This window comes from Alnus glutinosa, chromosome 10, assembly GCF_958979055.1.
Source record: "Alnus glutinosa chromosome 10, dhAlnGlut1.1, whole genome shotgun sequence".
Classification (NCBI taxonomy): Eukaryota; Viridiplantae; Streptophyta; class Magnoliopsida; order Fagales; family Betulaceae; genus Alnus; species Alnus glutinosa.
Genome location: NC_084895.1, coordinates 25,102,486 through 25,115,718, shown reverse-complemented (window position 1 = coordinate 25,115,718; position 13,233 = coordinate 25,102,486). Strand labels below are relative to the sequence as shown.

The window sequence follows — 13,233 nt, the reverse complement described above, 5'->3', positions numbered from 1 at the left end:
GCTTTTTTTGTCTTTGGTTGGAAAAAAGAACATTGTGTGATATAAAGGTAAAAGCAGGTTTGAATGATTTCTGAATATTTAGAATTTTGCGTTGCTTGTTATGTTCCGTTTGTTTCGGCATAAAATATTTTTTGAAAATTATTTTTCAAACTTCTCGATTTTCTGAAAATTATTTTTCTTACTTTTCGGTGTTTGGTGCAACTGAAAATGATAGTCAAATCGAAAATATTTTTGGTTTGACTAAAAAAGCTTATTTAGTTTTGAAAAATGGTTTCCGTTTTTAAATTTCGTAAACCATTTTCCGTGTTTGAGCTTCTTATTATTAAACCGCCAAACCTCCATCGAATCACCACCGAAGGTTGCCGGAAGTCGCGTGCTGTTTTCCACCGTCGCTCATTTTCCGTACGAGCCAAACGCCGAAAAATATTTTCAAAAAAATCATTTTATTATTTTTTTTTTCTGAATAATGATTCTTTTTCAACGAAAAACATTTTATATTGAAATAAACAGATCATTAGTGTTTTTGTTTGGAAAACATAAAACAAAAAGGAATAAGGAAATAGTTTTAACAAACAAAGCCTAAGGGGCTAAAGTCTAATGTTAATAAAGGTCTAACCTAATTTTTTGGCCGATATATATTTAAAACGCCTCCTTCTAATTCCGTCTCTGATTTGGCTGTAAGTGGAAAGTCCATTTTCCAAAGTCCATATATGGGAAGCAGTGCTGCTGGTCTCTTGGCATATGCAGTGAGGGCAGGGCACCAAGGCACCAACCCATAACCACATTTTCTTCTCCTATGGTATCTATCAATTCCAACACATTTATATTCCCCCTCCATAGTCAACATAAGAGATAGGCAGGATAAAACCAACCTTGTAGGCCCAAACAGTGATGAGAAATAAGTTGGTTTCTTTTAGAGTTTTGATAAATGTTTTAAATTTTGAGTTTTGAAAAAAAGAGTTCTAAAAAAATGTGAAAGATGAGAATTGTTTTGGTAGGGGTCATATTTAAAAAAAGAAATAAAAAAGTGTTATACATGGATCCACAAAATATTTTGGTTTGGAAAAGTTTTTGAAATGTTTCTGAATACCAAAAAACCGAGATTTTTTTTTTAATAAAAGAGTTGTTGGATCTAGCAGCTATTGTGGGACCACCAAACGTATTTGGCGGCCAACGTGGTGGATTCCACCAAGCCAGCGTCAACTTTTTATTAATTTTTTATTTTCTACAAGGCAACCTTCATACATGAAAAATGAGCATGAATTTGGTTATTTTTTATGAAGTGTTTTATATATTTTTTTTAAAGTATTTTTTGGAAAGTGTTTAATTTTTTTTAAGAGAGTTTTGTGCTTTATTTTGAAAATATGTGTTTGTGGTGAGGCCACATGTTAAAATCGGTTTAAGTAGCTAATATTTGAGAAGAGTTTTTAGTGTTTAAAAAACGAAAAAAAAAAATTCTAAAATTTTGCCAAACTAGGCATAGTATCATGTTTACCAGTTGCCCATCTCTTCTTCAAAAACATCACTCAACAAATGATGTGTGTTGGAGGGTTGGTGATACCATAAATAAGCCATTTCATGGCGGCCAATCTTTATAGGGCATGCTTCTCAAAGTTCATTTGAAAGAAAAAGAATTAGCAGGGGGGTTTTCTGAAAGGTGTTCCAGTAGACATTTGACTTAAAACCTTCCAAGCAGTGAGAAATTGCATGTATCTAGCCAATGTATTTCATGGTAGTGAGAAGTGGAGGGAGACTGTTTCATGGGAAAACATTTGCCTACACTACAGAAAGTGAGAAGTGGTTTAGTCTGCACCTGACATGGGCTATAGTTGTTTTTTTGGTTTTTTGTTTTGTCATTTCAGAACAGTTTGTCAACTAAAAACACACCCTAAAAGACATTAACAAACATAACTCATCTTGATAACATTCATTTATAGAATTCTAAAAGGTACAATTGAAGGTTCAAATGATTTACCCTCCGGAAAAACAATTTGTTGTCCCGATTACTATCAATTTAGACAGGGAATGTGAGATGGTTCTTATACATTTTGGAATAAGTACTATCAATTTGTTGTTCTTATACATTGCTATCAATTTAGCCACCAAAGGTTCTAATTGATGCTGAGATGGTCCTTTCCTCGGGTCAATGGTTCTTTATCACTTGCAACTTCAATACTGGACAAATTTATATCTTCAGCAATTTGTTGTCTGGATTACTATCAATTAGACAGCAAATGTAGAGAGTTCTTATAGAGCATGCCTGATTGGTAGTCCAAAATTTGTTTAGGCAGGCGAACGCTCACATTTACTGCCTAAATCACTAACAATTTTTTTTTCAGAACAATGATTTATTTTTCTACGAAAAAACATTTTATGTCGAAACAAATAGAGCATTGGTGTTTTTGTTTCGAAAACAAAAAACAAAAAAGAATAAATAAAAAGTTTTAACAAACAAAGCCTAAGGGGCTAAAGTCTAATGCTAATAAAGGTCGAACCTAATTTTTAGGCCGAGTCCCCCTCTAGTTCCATCTCTAGTTTGGCTGTAAGTGGAAAGTTAATTTCCCAAAGTCCATATATGGGAAGCAGTGCTGCTGGTCTCTTGGCATATGCAGTGAGGGCAGGGCACCAACCCATAACCACATTTTCTCCTCCTATGGTATTATTGGTATCTATCAATTCCAACACATTTATATTCCCTCTCCATAGTCAACATAAGAGATAGGCCAACTTGTAGGCCCAAACAGTGATGAGAAATAAGTTTGTTTCTTAGAGTTTTGATAAATGTTTTAAATTTCGAGTTTTGAAAAGAATTCTAAAAAAATGTGAAAGTTGTGAATTGTTTTGGCAGGGGTCATATATATTTTTTTTTTTTAAAAAAAAATGTGTTATACATGGGATCCACAAAATATTTTTGTTTGAAAGGTGTTTCTGAATACCAAAAAACTGAGAATTTTTTTTTTTTTTTTGAAAATGAGTTGTTGGATCTAGCGGCCATTGCAGGACCACCACGCGTATTTGGCGGCCAACATGGTGGATGCCACCAAGCCAGCGTCAACTTTTTATTAATTTTTTATTTTCTATAAGGCAACCTTCATACATGAAAAATGAGCATGTGTTTAGTTTTTTCTTAAGAAGTGTTTTAAAGCATTCCTAGTAACCTCATCAAAATAGCTTTTTAGTTATTTTGGTGAGCCAATTTGATGAAAACACTAAAAAATCACTCCCAACAGCCTCACCATTTTAACCAAAAAGTTTTGATGAGTGAAATTACTCACCAATTCTGATGAGTAATATTCACTCACCAATTTTTGTTTCACATTTTTCTCTTACATGATCAGCACACTTTTTCCTTCTTTCTCTCATTTTCTTCTCGCATCTCCCATCTCTCTCACATGATAATGTCCTTATTTCATGGATATGAAGGATTCTTTGTAAAAAGATTAAATAGAAAAAAAAAAAAAAAAAAAAAAAAAAAAAAGAAATATGAAAAAATATTATTTAAATAGAATAGTGATAATAAATAGTTAAAATGGTGAGGCTGCTAGGAAAATTTTTAAAAAGTAGCTCACCAGAATAGAGAAAAGTGATTTTTAGCTACTTTGGTGAGTAAAATTTGATGAGGCTACTAGGAATGCTCTTATATATATATATTTAAGTGTTTTTTGAAAAGTGTTTTATTTTTTTAAAGAGAGTTTTGTGCTTTATTTTGAAAATATGTATTAGTGGTGAGGCCACATCTTAAAATCCGTTTAAGTAGCTAATATTTGAGAAGAGTTTTTATTGTTTAAAAAACGAAAACAAATTTCTAAAATTTTGCCAAACTAGGCATTGTATCTTGTTTACCAGTTGCCAATCTCTTCTTCAAAAACATCACTCATCAAATGACGTGCGTTGGAGTGTTGGTGATACCATAAATAAGCCAAGGGCCCAAGACCTTGGGCAATCGGACTCAAAATATAAGTGAATTTACAATCATAATCTCGAAGTATAAAAATTTGTAATGTTGATATATCATGTGTCAACCTTTTTTAGTTTCACCTATTTTTTGTTAAAATACCCAAAATGCCTCTTTTTTTTAATTAAAAAAAATATATATATATTAATGAAAAAGAATCGAAATTTCTGATGACCCACGGCTCGTTGTGAGTGAGTTCAAGGCATTTTTTTATTTTTATTTTTATGTTTTGAATTTTCACTTTGTTTTTTTGTTAAAAAAAAAAAAGAAAAAGAAAGGGGGGGGGGATTTTGGGCATTTTTTTTTTTTTTTTTAAAAAAAAGTAAAATTAAAATGAATTGAAACATGGAATACCAACATTGCAAATTTTTAAATTTATGATTACAAAACCGCTTATATCTCGGGTGCTGTAAGTAAAGTTTTCCTTATTTCTTTTAACTTCAGTTTTCCATCTTCATATGCACTTTGTTTGCCCGAATTAACACTCCATTTGCACTTACATTCATAAACTATGATTCACTATATTTCATTCCTCCAAGCTACCACTTTGTTCTAAGTAAACACACCGAGTTAAATTTGGTCGTTAAATGTGAATGAAAAATATTGCACGTGCTTGACACGTGATACTGTTTAAGAGTGAGAGTGCAAATGGAGTGTTAATTTGAGGCAAAATGTAATTAACCTTAAAAAGGTCAATGTCACAAAAATAAAATAAAATAAACGCATTTGCATCACATGCAACTCATATGTGACGGTCACAAGTCCAAATCTGACCTAGGGTGCTACTCAAAATAAAATGGTAATTTGGGAAAACGAGTTACAGTGAATCATAGTTTATAGTTGTACGTACAAATAAGGTGTTAGTTTGAAATGGCAAAATGTAATTTTCCCATACATATAGGATTGGAGACAAATACTCATAAAAACAAAATTATATTGTTTATCTACTTTGGGTGTGGATTAAGAATCGTATCAACAAAGAATAATGCAACAAGATCCTTTTGACCAAAAGGCCTAATGAAATGTAACATCAAGAATATGAAAGTATGAACTTTTATATAAAATTAAAAAATAAAATAAAAATAAAGTATTGAGAATAAAAAATGGTTTGTAGTCATATTTGGGCTCAAGAGTGCTACCCCATTATTCCCCTCCTAGACTTTCTTCAACCCCTTTTTCAGGTTACCACCAATAATATTCTTATATACATTCAACCCTCTTGTTGATCAACAAAAGGACAAACCATATCACATAAACAAAGAAAACAACATAGTTGATGAGTAGTGCTCCCCCATTGTCCCCTTGTGGAGACTTGTTGCCTCTAACATCCCTTTCCTATCAGGCATCACTTTCAGATTCTCAACCCCCCTCTCTTTTTTAATAAATAAAAGTCTCCTCCCTTGCAAAATAAGCATACATAGAATGGATAGGTGACACCAAGATCTAAGGAAACAAAAAAAAAATAAAAATAAAAAATAAAAAAGCAGCACCAAAAAAATATATAGTTGATCAACTTTGGGTGAGATTTAAGACCTGGTCCATCTAAATCTTTGTACAAAAATAACTACTTTGAACCCCTGTACATTTTTATTCAATGCCGAACTCCCAGACACTCCTCACCTTCTGGGAAAATTGGATACAAAAAGAATCAATTCCAAAATAGATTCACCTTTTTGTTAATCATATACAATTGGAAGAGGCTGAAGAGCTCTGGTTACAACTTTAATCTATACCTTTACTAGAACATATCATCTGTAACTACAAATTAAATAAGATCTTGAGGGGAAAGATGCACTGCAGAATTTGCAAAGCATGTAGATCTGGCAGCCACACAAAAAAAAACCCTCCAATGACCATGCCAATGGTCAAAATAATAACCTTTTGCTGTTTAACTAAAGTCATTTCCTTCAAGATCAACTATACATGGATGGCCACCAGCTGAAAGTTGAAAATATGGATCAATCTATAGCTTCAAGTGTCTTCTAGAAAAACTCTGAAGATGAAATCACGAAACCGTTTCGAGTATTGCTTCGGATCAACAGCAGAGATTGACGTCGGGTCATATTGCATTGATTTGTATGCATGCTCAAGCTTTTTGCTAATATCATAGTCTTGTAGTATGTCAATTATACCAAAGAAAATGTTAACTTCATATAACTCTCCTGTTGGTTCTCCAACCAGCTGAGGATCCCAGTCACTTCTTCTCACTGTCCGTTCCGCCCGTGCTGGCATGTTTATACCTAATTTAATGGACGCCCACCTGCAGCATGCAATCAGGTAATATGATTAACACAAAATTGCTTCTTGATTATAGGGCTTACAAATAACTTTAATGTAATCCTATCATAAGAATGGTACAATGTTCCATGAATTAGAAATGTTGGCACAATGTTCATGAATTTGATATACCGGGTAGGATCAAAAAGAAGCTGATCCATGTCTGCGCTAGAAAGTCGAGTGGCCCCTTCTTTGTCAGGGTCTCCATTTTCTGGAAAATAAATTCATCTCTTCAGTAAGAATTCATGTCAAAGCCATGAAACCAGAAAGTAATTCCAAATAGGACATAAACAGTCAGAGGGCAACCTCCAGACATACGGCTACTAGGTGTGAGGGAACCTCTACATGAAGTTTCTCGGAAGTGAAGACCAACCAATAAACTGTAGTCCATAATCCTCTCATGTTCAAGAAAGTCGCAATCCCTGTCCACTTGCCTGCGTGAAGGTACACTTCAGCTTACAAAGAGAAAAAGGAAATAGAACACAAACCACACATCATTCCACAAACTTCCCATATTTTAACTTTCAATTCAGAAAGACAGACACATACATACACAAAATATGCAAGTTTATGAACTATTGGCATCATACGCATCGATCTGCAATTTAAAAATTTTATTTAATTCTACTTTAAGAGCTATGATCACAAATTTATTATTAGAAGTCATTGTTATTACTGTCCACTTCAAAAACTTGTAAGAATGTTCAGATCTCACAGCTCATATCCGCTGTCAAGCAACATTTGTTTCAAATTTTATAAGCAGCTTCATCCTTTTGGTTTTTAGTTTCCAAAGATGCTTTTGCACCACTCACACACAGAGAGGTGACAGAGCAGAACAATGAGATACAAAAACCTAAAACCAGTAACTCAACCATCAAGGAACTGTCAAGATAATATTCCTATACTCTAAGCAAAGTAACTTCCAGCAATATCTGAATTTTATCCTAAACAAACCAAGTTTAACTTGCAGATTAAACATATATCATACATAAGGATAGAAGCAAAACATTTTGACTCCACCCCTCCTCCCAAACCCTACGCCATTCCAAATATTAATGAAGAAAATGGAAAAGAAGCAGATGAGAGAAAAAGTGAAAAGAATAAAAATCAACCTGCACAACTCTTGGAACCAAACTTTCTGCAACCTGAATATATAATTGAGATCAAGGTCCTTAAGGGTTGTTGTTGGATCAATTTCTGCCTCGGGTTTATCAGTCGTGCGACCATGGGAAGAACCTTTCAAGTCAAACCGCCTGTGAATTGCATACTCAGAACAGAACAGATTCCCCATTATGACAAATCGAACCTGAAATGCATGAAAGTCAGTGCACCATTTTTTTTCTTTAAATTGCAAATTAGAGGTTCTATACATCATGACATACCTTCTTCTGGGTAGCCCCAGTCAGTTTGACACAATGAAGACCATAAAACTTCGTGACTAGAGTGTTCTCAAAGGCCCGAACATGATTGTAGTAGGCTGGGAGCATCCGTAGGAACACCTGTAACCATCTTGGCAAGTTATGATCGCCTCTAATTCCATAAAGGAGAATATTCAGAATTTAGGTCGTAATTGGGAAAATATCATGCAAAAGTGGCTAGTGGCAATGACATAATTCAGCAATATATTCAAGAAGTCTCAGATATAAATTAAAGCCATATCCATTAATGCAAGGTCAGAAGAAAAAGAAGCTTATGCCATCATTGTATTTCAAAAGAATAGCCAGAAGCTGCAAATAATTCTTAAATCATTAGAAAAACTTGATAATTTGAGAATTACTCAACTGGAAGAGGGAAATTCTGGATACCAAATAAGAAGTCCAGATATAATTTGGAAAGTTTTTAGAAACTAAAAGTTGATGTAATAATATTAAATTAGAATCTGAAGCGGGTTGTGAAGGTGTTGATCTCAAATTTGGGTGCAGGAAGCAGAAAAGGAACTCACTTTTACTTCTGCCTTCTTCATGGTTTTTATCATGTATCGGTCATCGTTGGTCAAGTAAAAAAAGCTTCCGCTTTTTCCAGGGGATGAGAGCTCCCGAAGAGCATCATTCCCACATATTGATATCATGTAATCTGCTGGATCCACCTTGAACAATTTCCGGAGAGTCCTGCAAATAAGAATATAACAGACCATCAGGCCCTGTACGTTTCAAATCCAAATTACAAAAGGCATTTTGATGGTAAGAGTATCATAATTTCTAAGGTTATTGCTGAAGCAATGCATCATATGAGATGAATGAGTAATGGTAACTTAGTCTGCTTTCAGTGAAATGACTTCCCACAAAAATTTCAAGTCACCAATGTTATCTGGGAGATAATAGAATTTTCAATGAGCAGAGTATCTAGCTCTTTGTGCCCCACATACGATAATTGCAGGAATCATATGAAAGCAGATCTGAGAATCCACTTTTGTATAGCACCAAACACAGCCTTACTGAAGTTATATAATGAACTCTGAAATATATAGCCAAGAGCAGACTACCAATGTAGAAGTAAATCTTTCTAGGTCTGACCTGAAAACCACTGGGCAGTAGTCCTTCCACCTGAAGTCACTTGACTGGTGAGGGGGGGTGTACTTGGATCCTTCTGGTGGAAATTTTGTCCACACTTTTTCCTTTGGATCAAAAGCCGAAGCCTTCAAATCAAGGGTTGTCATTGGAGCAGGCCTTCCAACAGAATGTCTGTGCTATGGCACAAAGAATCAGTTATGTGCAATAAAGATAACAATTCTGGATAGAGATTTTGAAACTTTAAAGATTCATACAAGAAAGTTTTACCGCATGGTGGTGCTTGGCAATATCATCCGTTTTATTATACTACAAGCATTAAAGAACATCTAATGCGAAATCTGTTTCAAATGAAAATTATTCCTAGATTTCATAATCTTTTCTACAGGAGAACCCTTAAATGACAAGGAGTATAAGTATAACAACGCCTTAATTTTGGCCTCTATTCTCTTTTATGCCACGTTGATCTGACAGACTTGTACATGAGTGAGACAATTCAAACAATTCCAAAAATAAATAAATTACAAAGCTTGTAAATTTTTCCAATATAATATATCAATTTTAGTATACAAGAAGTCATCAGTAAAGGTTATAGTTTATCAATGTTATCCCTTCACTTCCATTCATCCTCTCGATGCAGTCCTCCAAGTTTCCTATGTATGACTAGCAAGTTCAGAGCATTTCTTCAGAACATTGGCATGCATTACATATACTGCAAGATCTTTGCTACAAGCTAGATTGGAAGATTGTTGTGAGCTAAAATGGAGGATACTAAAGACATGAATAAACATAATAAATCAGTGGAATCTGAAAAGCATATTATAGAACCTTTGCATCAGAATAATGATTCCTGTGAAATGTCGAAAAGATTTGAAAAGTTAAAACCCATCTCTGAATATAAAGCACATAAATGCATTGTGTTTCGTAGCTATATAACAATGGGGAAACCCTGACACCGTTTCCTCTATCCATTGCATTTGAAACTTCTAAAGTTAGAGAAACATAATTTGAATTAAAAAAAAAAAAAAAAAACATGGGAAGAAACTAAAAACCTGAACCAAAACAAAACAAAACAATGTAAGCAAAAAAGGGAAGTCAAGGAAACAACCAACAATTCATTAATACCTGATACCCAGCTGCAGATTGAGCATGAGTTCATAGTTCTTATGCCCTTTTGATATTGTCAACCCCTGTTTCTTCACTGGCTTTAGTCTCAGCTGCTGTGTTCCATTCCCTTTCTTAACCGACCCCTCAAGCTGAAGATTCCCCAATCCCTCAAGTCCATTGAAGCTACCAGCTTCACCATTCTCCCAGCAACAATTACTCACTTTCCCATCCACGGACACCCTCTTAGGCCTCACATTCCCATCACATCCTTTCCCGCATATCCCTGGCCAATTCAACATCTTCTGAGAAGGAAAAATCAAAACTTTCTCCCCAGGACAAATTTTACAATCATTCAAATCCACTGCATAAACCTCCTGAGGATCCCAATCCAAGTTCCCATTGGAATTCCCAGATGGGTAATAAGTACCATTCTGCTCTTTGCCATCCTTACTCCAAATCCCCACATAGAAACTCCCATCTGCCCACCTAAAGGTTCCATTCCCTTTAGGCAGTCCATCTTCCCAAGACCCATCATATCTATTCCCATTGCTCCAAATCATTGTTCCATTCCCATACATACACCCATTCCTCCAGTGCCCAATATAATGGTTCCCATTCTTCCACTGGTACCTTCCATGCCCATCCTGCAATCCACGCCTCCATTCACCCTCATAGTAATCTCCATTGGAAAAGCTCTTAGTGCCCTGTCCATGCTTCAAGTTCGTCACCCAAGAGCCTTTATATGTATCGCCAGAGGAACTTGTATAAGTCGCTTTCCCATCCATGAAGCCATTCTTGAACTCGCCCTCATAGGTGGCGCCGGAGGGCCAGCTGAACTTTCCCTTGCCGGAGGTCTTGCCTCTGTGCCATTCACCAACGTACATGCACCCATCCGTCCAAAGGTACTTGCCATGGCCGCTTGGAACATTGTCAACCCACTGGCCGGTGTAGAAGTCGCCATTGGAGAGGACTTTCTCGTCGTAGACTTGGCCGGGGCCAGGCTCGTCGTCGTCAGCATGTGCTACGGACATGGCTGTTCTTTTCTTGGCAATAGCTTGTGATTTGCGTACTGTTGCTTCCCACACCTTCACAATGCCAAAGTTTTCTTTGCTCATTCTCTGCCTCTCTCTCTCTCTCCTACATTGTTCCCGTTTCGTAAGGTTCATCCATCAACCCCCAAAAATCAAACTCTCTCTCTCTCTCTCTCTCTCTCTCTCTGTGCTATCTTCAGGAGCAGAAAGACCATTTATTGAAACAAACCCAAAGGGTGCAGAATGGAGGGAACAGAGAAAATGACAGAACCAAAAACAACAACACAAGAACAAAAAATTCGTTTTTGTTTGATGTGGGTTTTGTGTTTAACTGTTTTTGGATTGGTTTTAGTCAAATGAGTTTTTTTTCAGATTTTCCAAAAAATAAAAAAAGGGTGTTAGACTGATGGGAAAAGCAAAAAGGCCGTTGGTGCCAATGACTGCCTTTTTCTTTCTTTGTTTCTGGGTGTATTTTTGTTTTCTTTTCTTTTTTCTTCTTTATTGTTTTATTTTTATTTTCTTTTTGTCTGTTTGTCTTTCTCACTTTGGTTGGGTTTGAACAAGAGATTCAACACATTTTTCTTTGATTCCGGATTTTGCTCCTACAACAACTAATACACCATACAGTTGGAGGGAGGAGAGAAATGCTGGTTGTGAGGATGATGTGCTCGCCATTTTTAGTGTCTCAAAGAGGCTAAACACCAAATTACTTTACTATTTGTTTTGTCAATACCAGATTTTGTCTTAATACAAGCTTTTCTTTTTCTAATACTGTCCTTGCATTTCCACTCAATTCCACATTGTTCCACCTCCTTTTAAGATTTTGCACTTAGCCACCATGCCAAGGACCCTTTTTCTTCCTTTGCTCATATCTTCTTGATAGAGTTTGCTTACTTAACATCAAAAAAATTATTAGAAATCTCTTATGCAAAAATTAATGAGAAATTGTAAGATTGTGAAAGAACTCTAATTATTCTTTTATTTTTATTTGATACAATTTTCATTGTTAAGTTTTGTGCACATGACTTTCAGTAATTTTTTTCACTGAACACAAGCCAAACCCATGTTAATAATACTTTATAAAGTTGAATAAGCAAACTATTTTATTTTATTTTTTATTTTTGGCCAAATGATTGAAGAATCAAAACTCTAATGACTCATGCATTCATGGGTTGAAACCCTATCATTTGAAAAATAAATAAATAAAATTGGTTAGGCAAATTTTGGCCAAGTTATTGATAAATGATTTGCCTAACCTTTTTTTTTTTTTTTTTCAAATGATAGGATTTCACCTAACATTAGCCAAGTTATTCTAATCATGGGCTTTTTTTAAAAAAAAAAAATCCTATCATTATTGGATAAATGTTTCTTTAAGCAATAATTTCCAAATATATATTTTGAACAACTCATGAATGTAGCTTTTCGTTGAAGTATGGCCATTCTATGCAATATGCATAGTTTAAATAATATTTGTTTAATTTATTTTACAATGATACCTAATTATTAGCATTAGAATCTGTTTTAGTATGATGTTAGAAGATTACAACTGCTATTACATTTTAAGGTATCAATCATGATGTTTCAATTTTATTGTATAATATCAAGTTACTTTTTCTTTTGAATAATACTATAAACCACATTTTTATCTCAAAATTATCATATCTTTCTGAGGTGCAGTGTCAATTAACTCTTAGATCATTCTTTATTAAAAAAGGGGGCCGGGAGGAAGGCTGATTAGCATTGAGGTAGTAATAAGAAAAAAAAATAAGAGAATTATAACAAACGAAAAGTTTTTTTTCTTTTTTTCTAAATTGGGTTAAAAAAAAATTCAATTTAATCTATTAAACTAACATTTATAAAGCATCACGTGTATTAAAAAAAATATACGTGAAAATCATATACTCCAAGAACATATATCAGCGTTATAAACTGAATTTAAAAATTTTCTTCCAACCCCATATTTAAAAATAAATAAATAAATTGCTATAAGGGAACCCAATGTGCAAATAAGATAAAATTGGGGGCAGAAATGTAAGTGCAAAACGCGTAAAATAGTCCCAATCGTGCAGGCTGCTAATCCCCAGACAAGGTCAAACCTCAACACATAAGCCCCCCAATTGGCCCATAGAAGGTTTTTCTTGGCTGGATGCAAAGGAGACACGTGTCCCTTTTACTGACAAGGTACTGATTAAGGCATGATGATGATGGGTCATACAAAAGCAAATCTCTCTTGTCAATATATTCGTCTATTTATTCCCTCTGCTATAGATTTGTTTATTTCTCTCCTCTAAAGTGAACATTCTATCTCTCTTTTTTATTTTCTATTTTTTATTTTTGTTGTCTTTAGGTCTTTTTG

General features: G+C 34.6%; 1 protein-coding gene across 1 annotated transcript; it reads right to left on the bottom strand.

Annotated features, from left to right (window-relative positions):
* Positions 1-5,625: 5,625 nt before the first annotated feature.
* Positions 5,626-11,369, bottom strand: LOC133879317 (phosphatidylinositol 4-phosphate 5-kinase 6-like). The gene is made up of 8 exons (XM_062317844.1): positions 9,865-11,369; positions 8,746-8,913; positions 8,175-8,340; positions 7,615-7,731; positions 7,345-7,538; positions 6,539-6,666; positions 6,365-6,443; positions 5,626-6,215 (listed from the first exon to the last, which is right to left on the bottom strand). Exons 1-8 carry the CDS (start codon positions 11,010-11,012, stop codon positions 5,927-5,929), a joined length of 2,289 nt encoding a protein of 762 aa, XP_062173828.1. The 5' UTR covers positions 11,013-11,369; the 3' UTR covers positions 5,626-5,926.
* Positions 11,370-13,233: the final 1,864 nt, after the last annotated feature.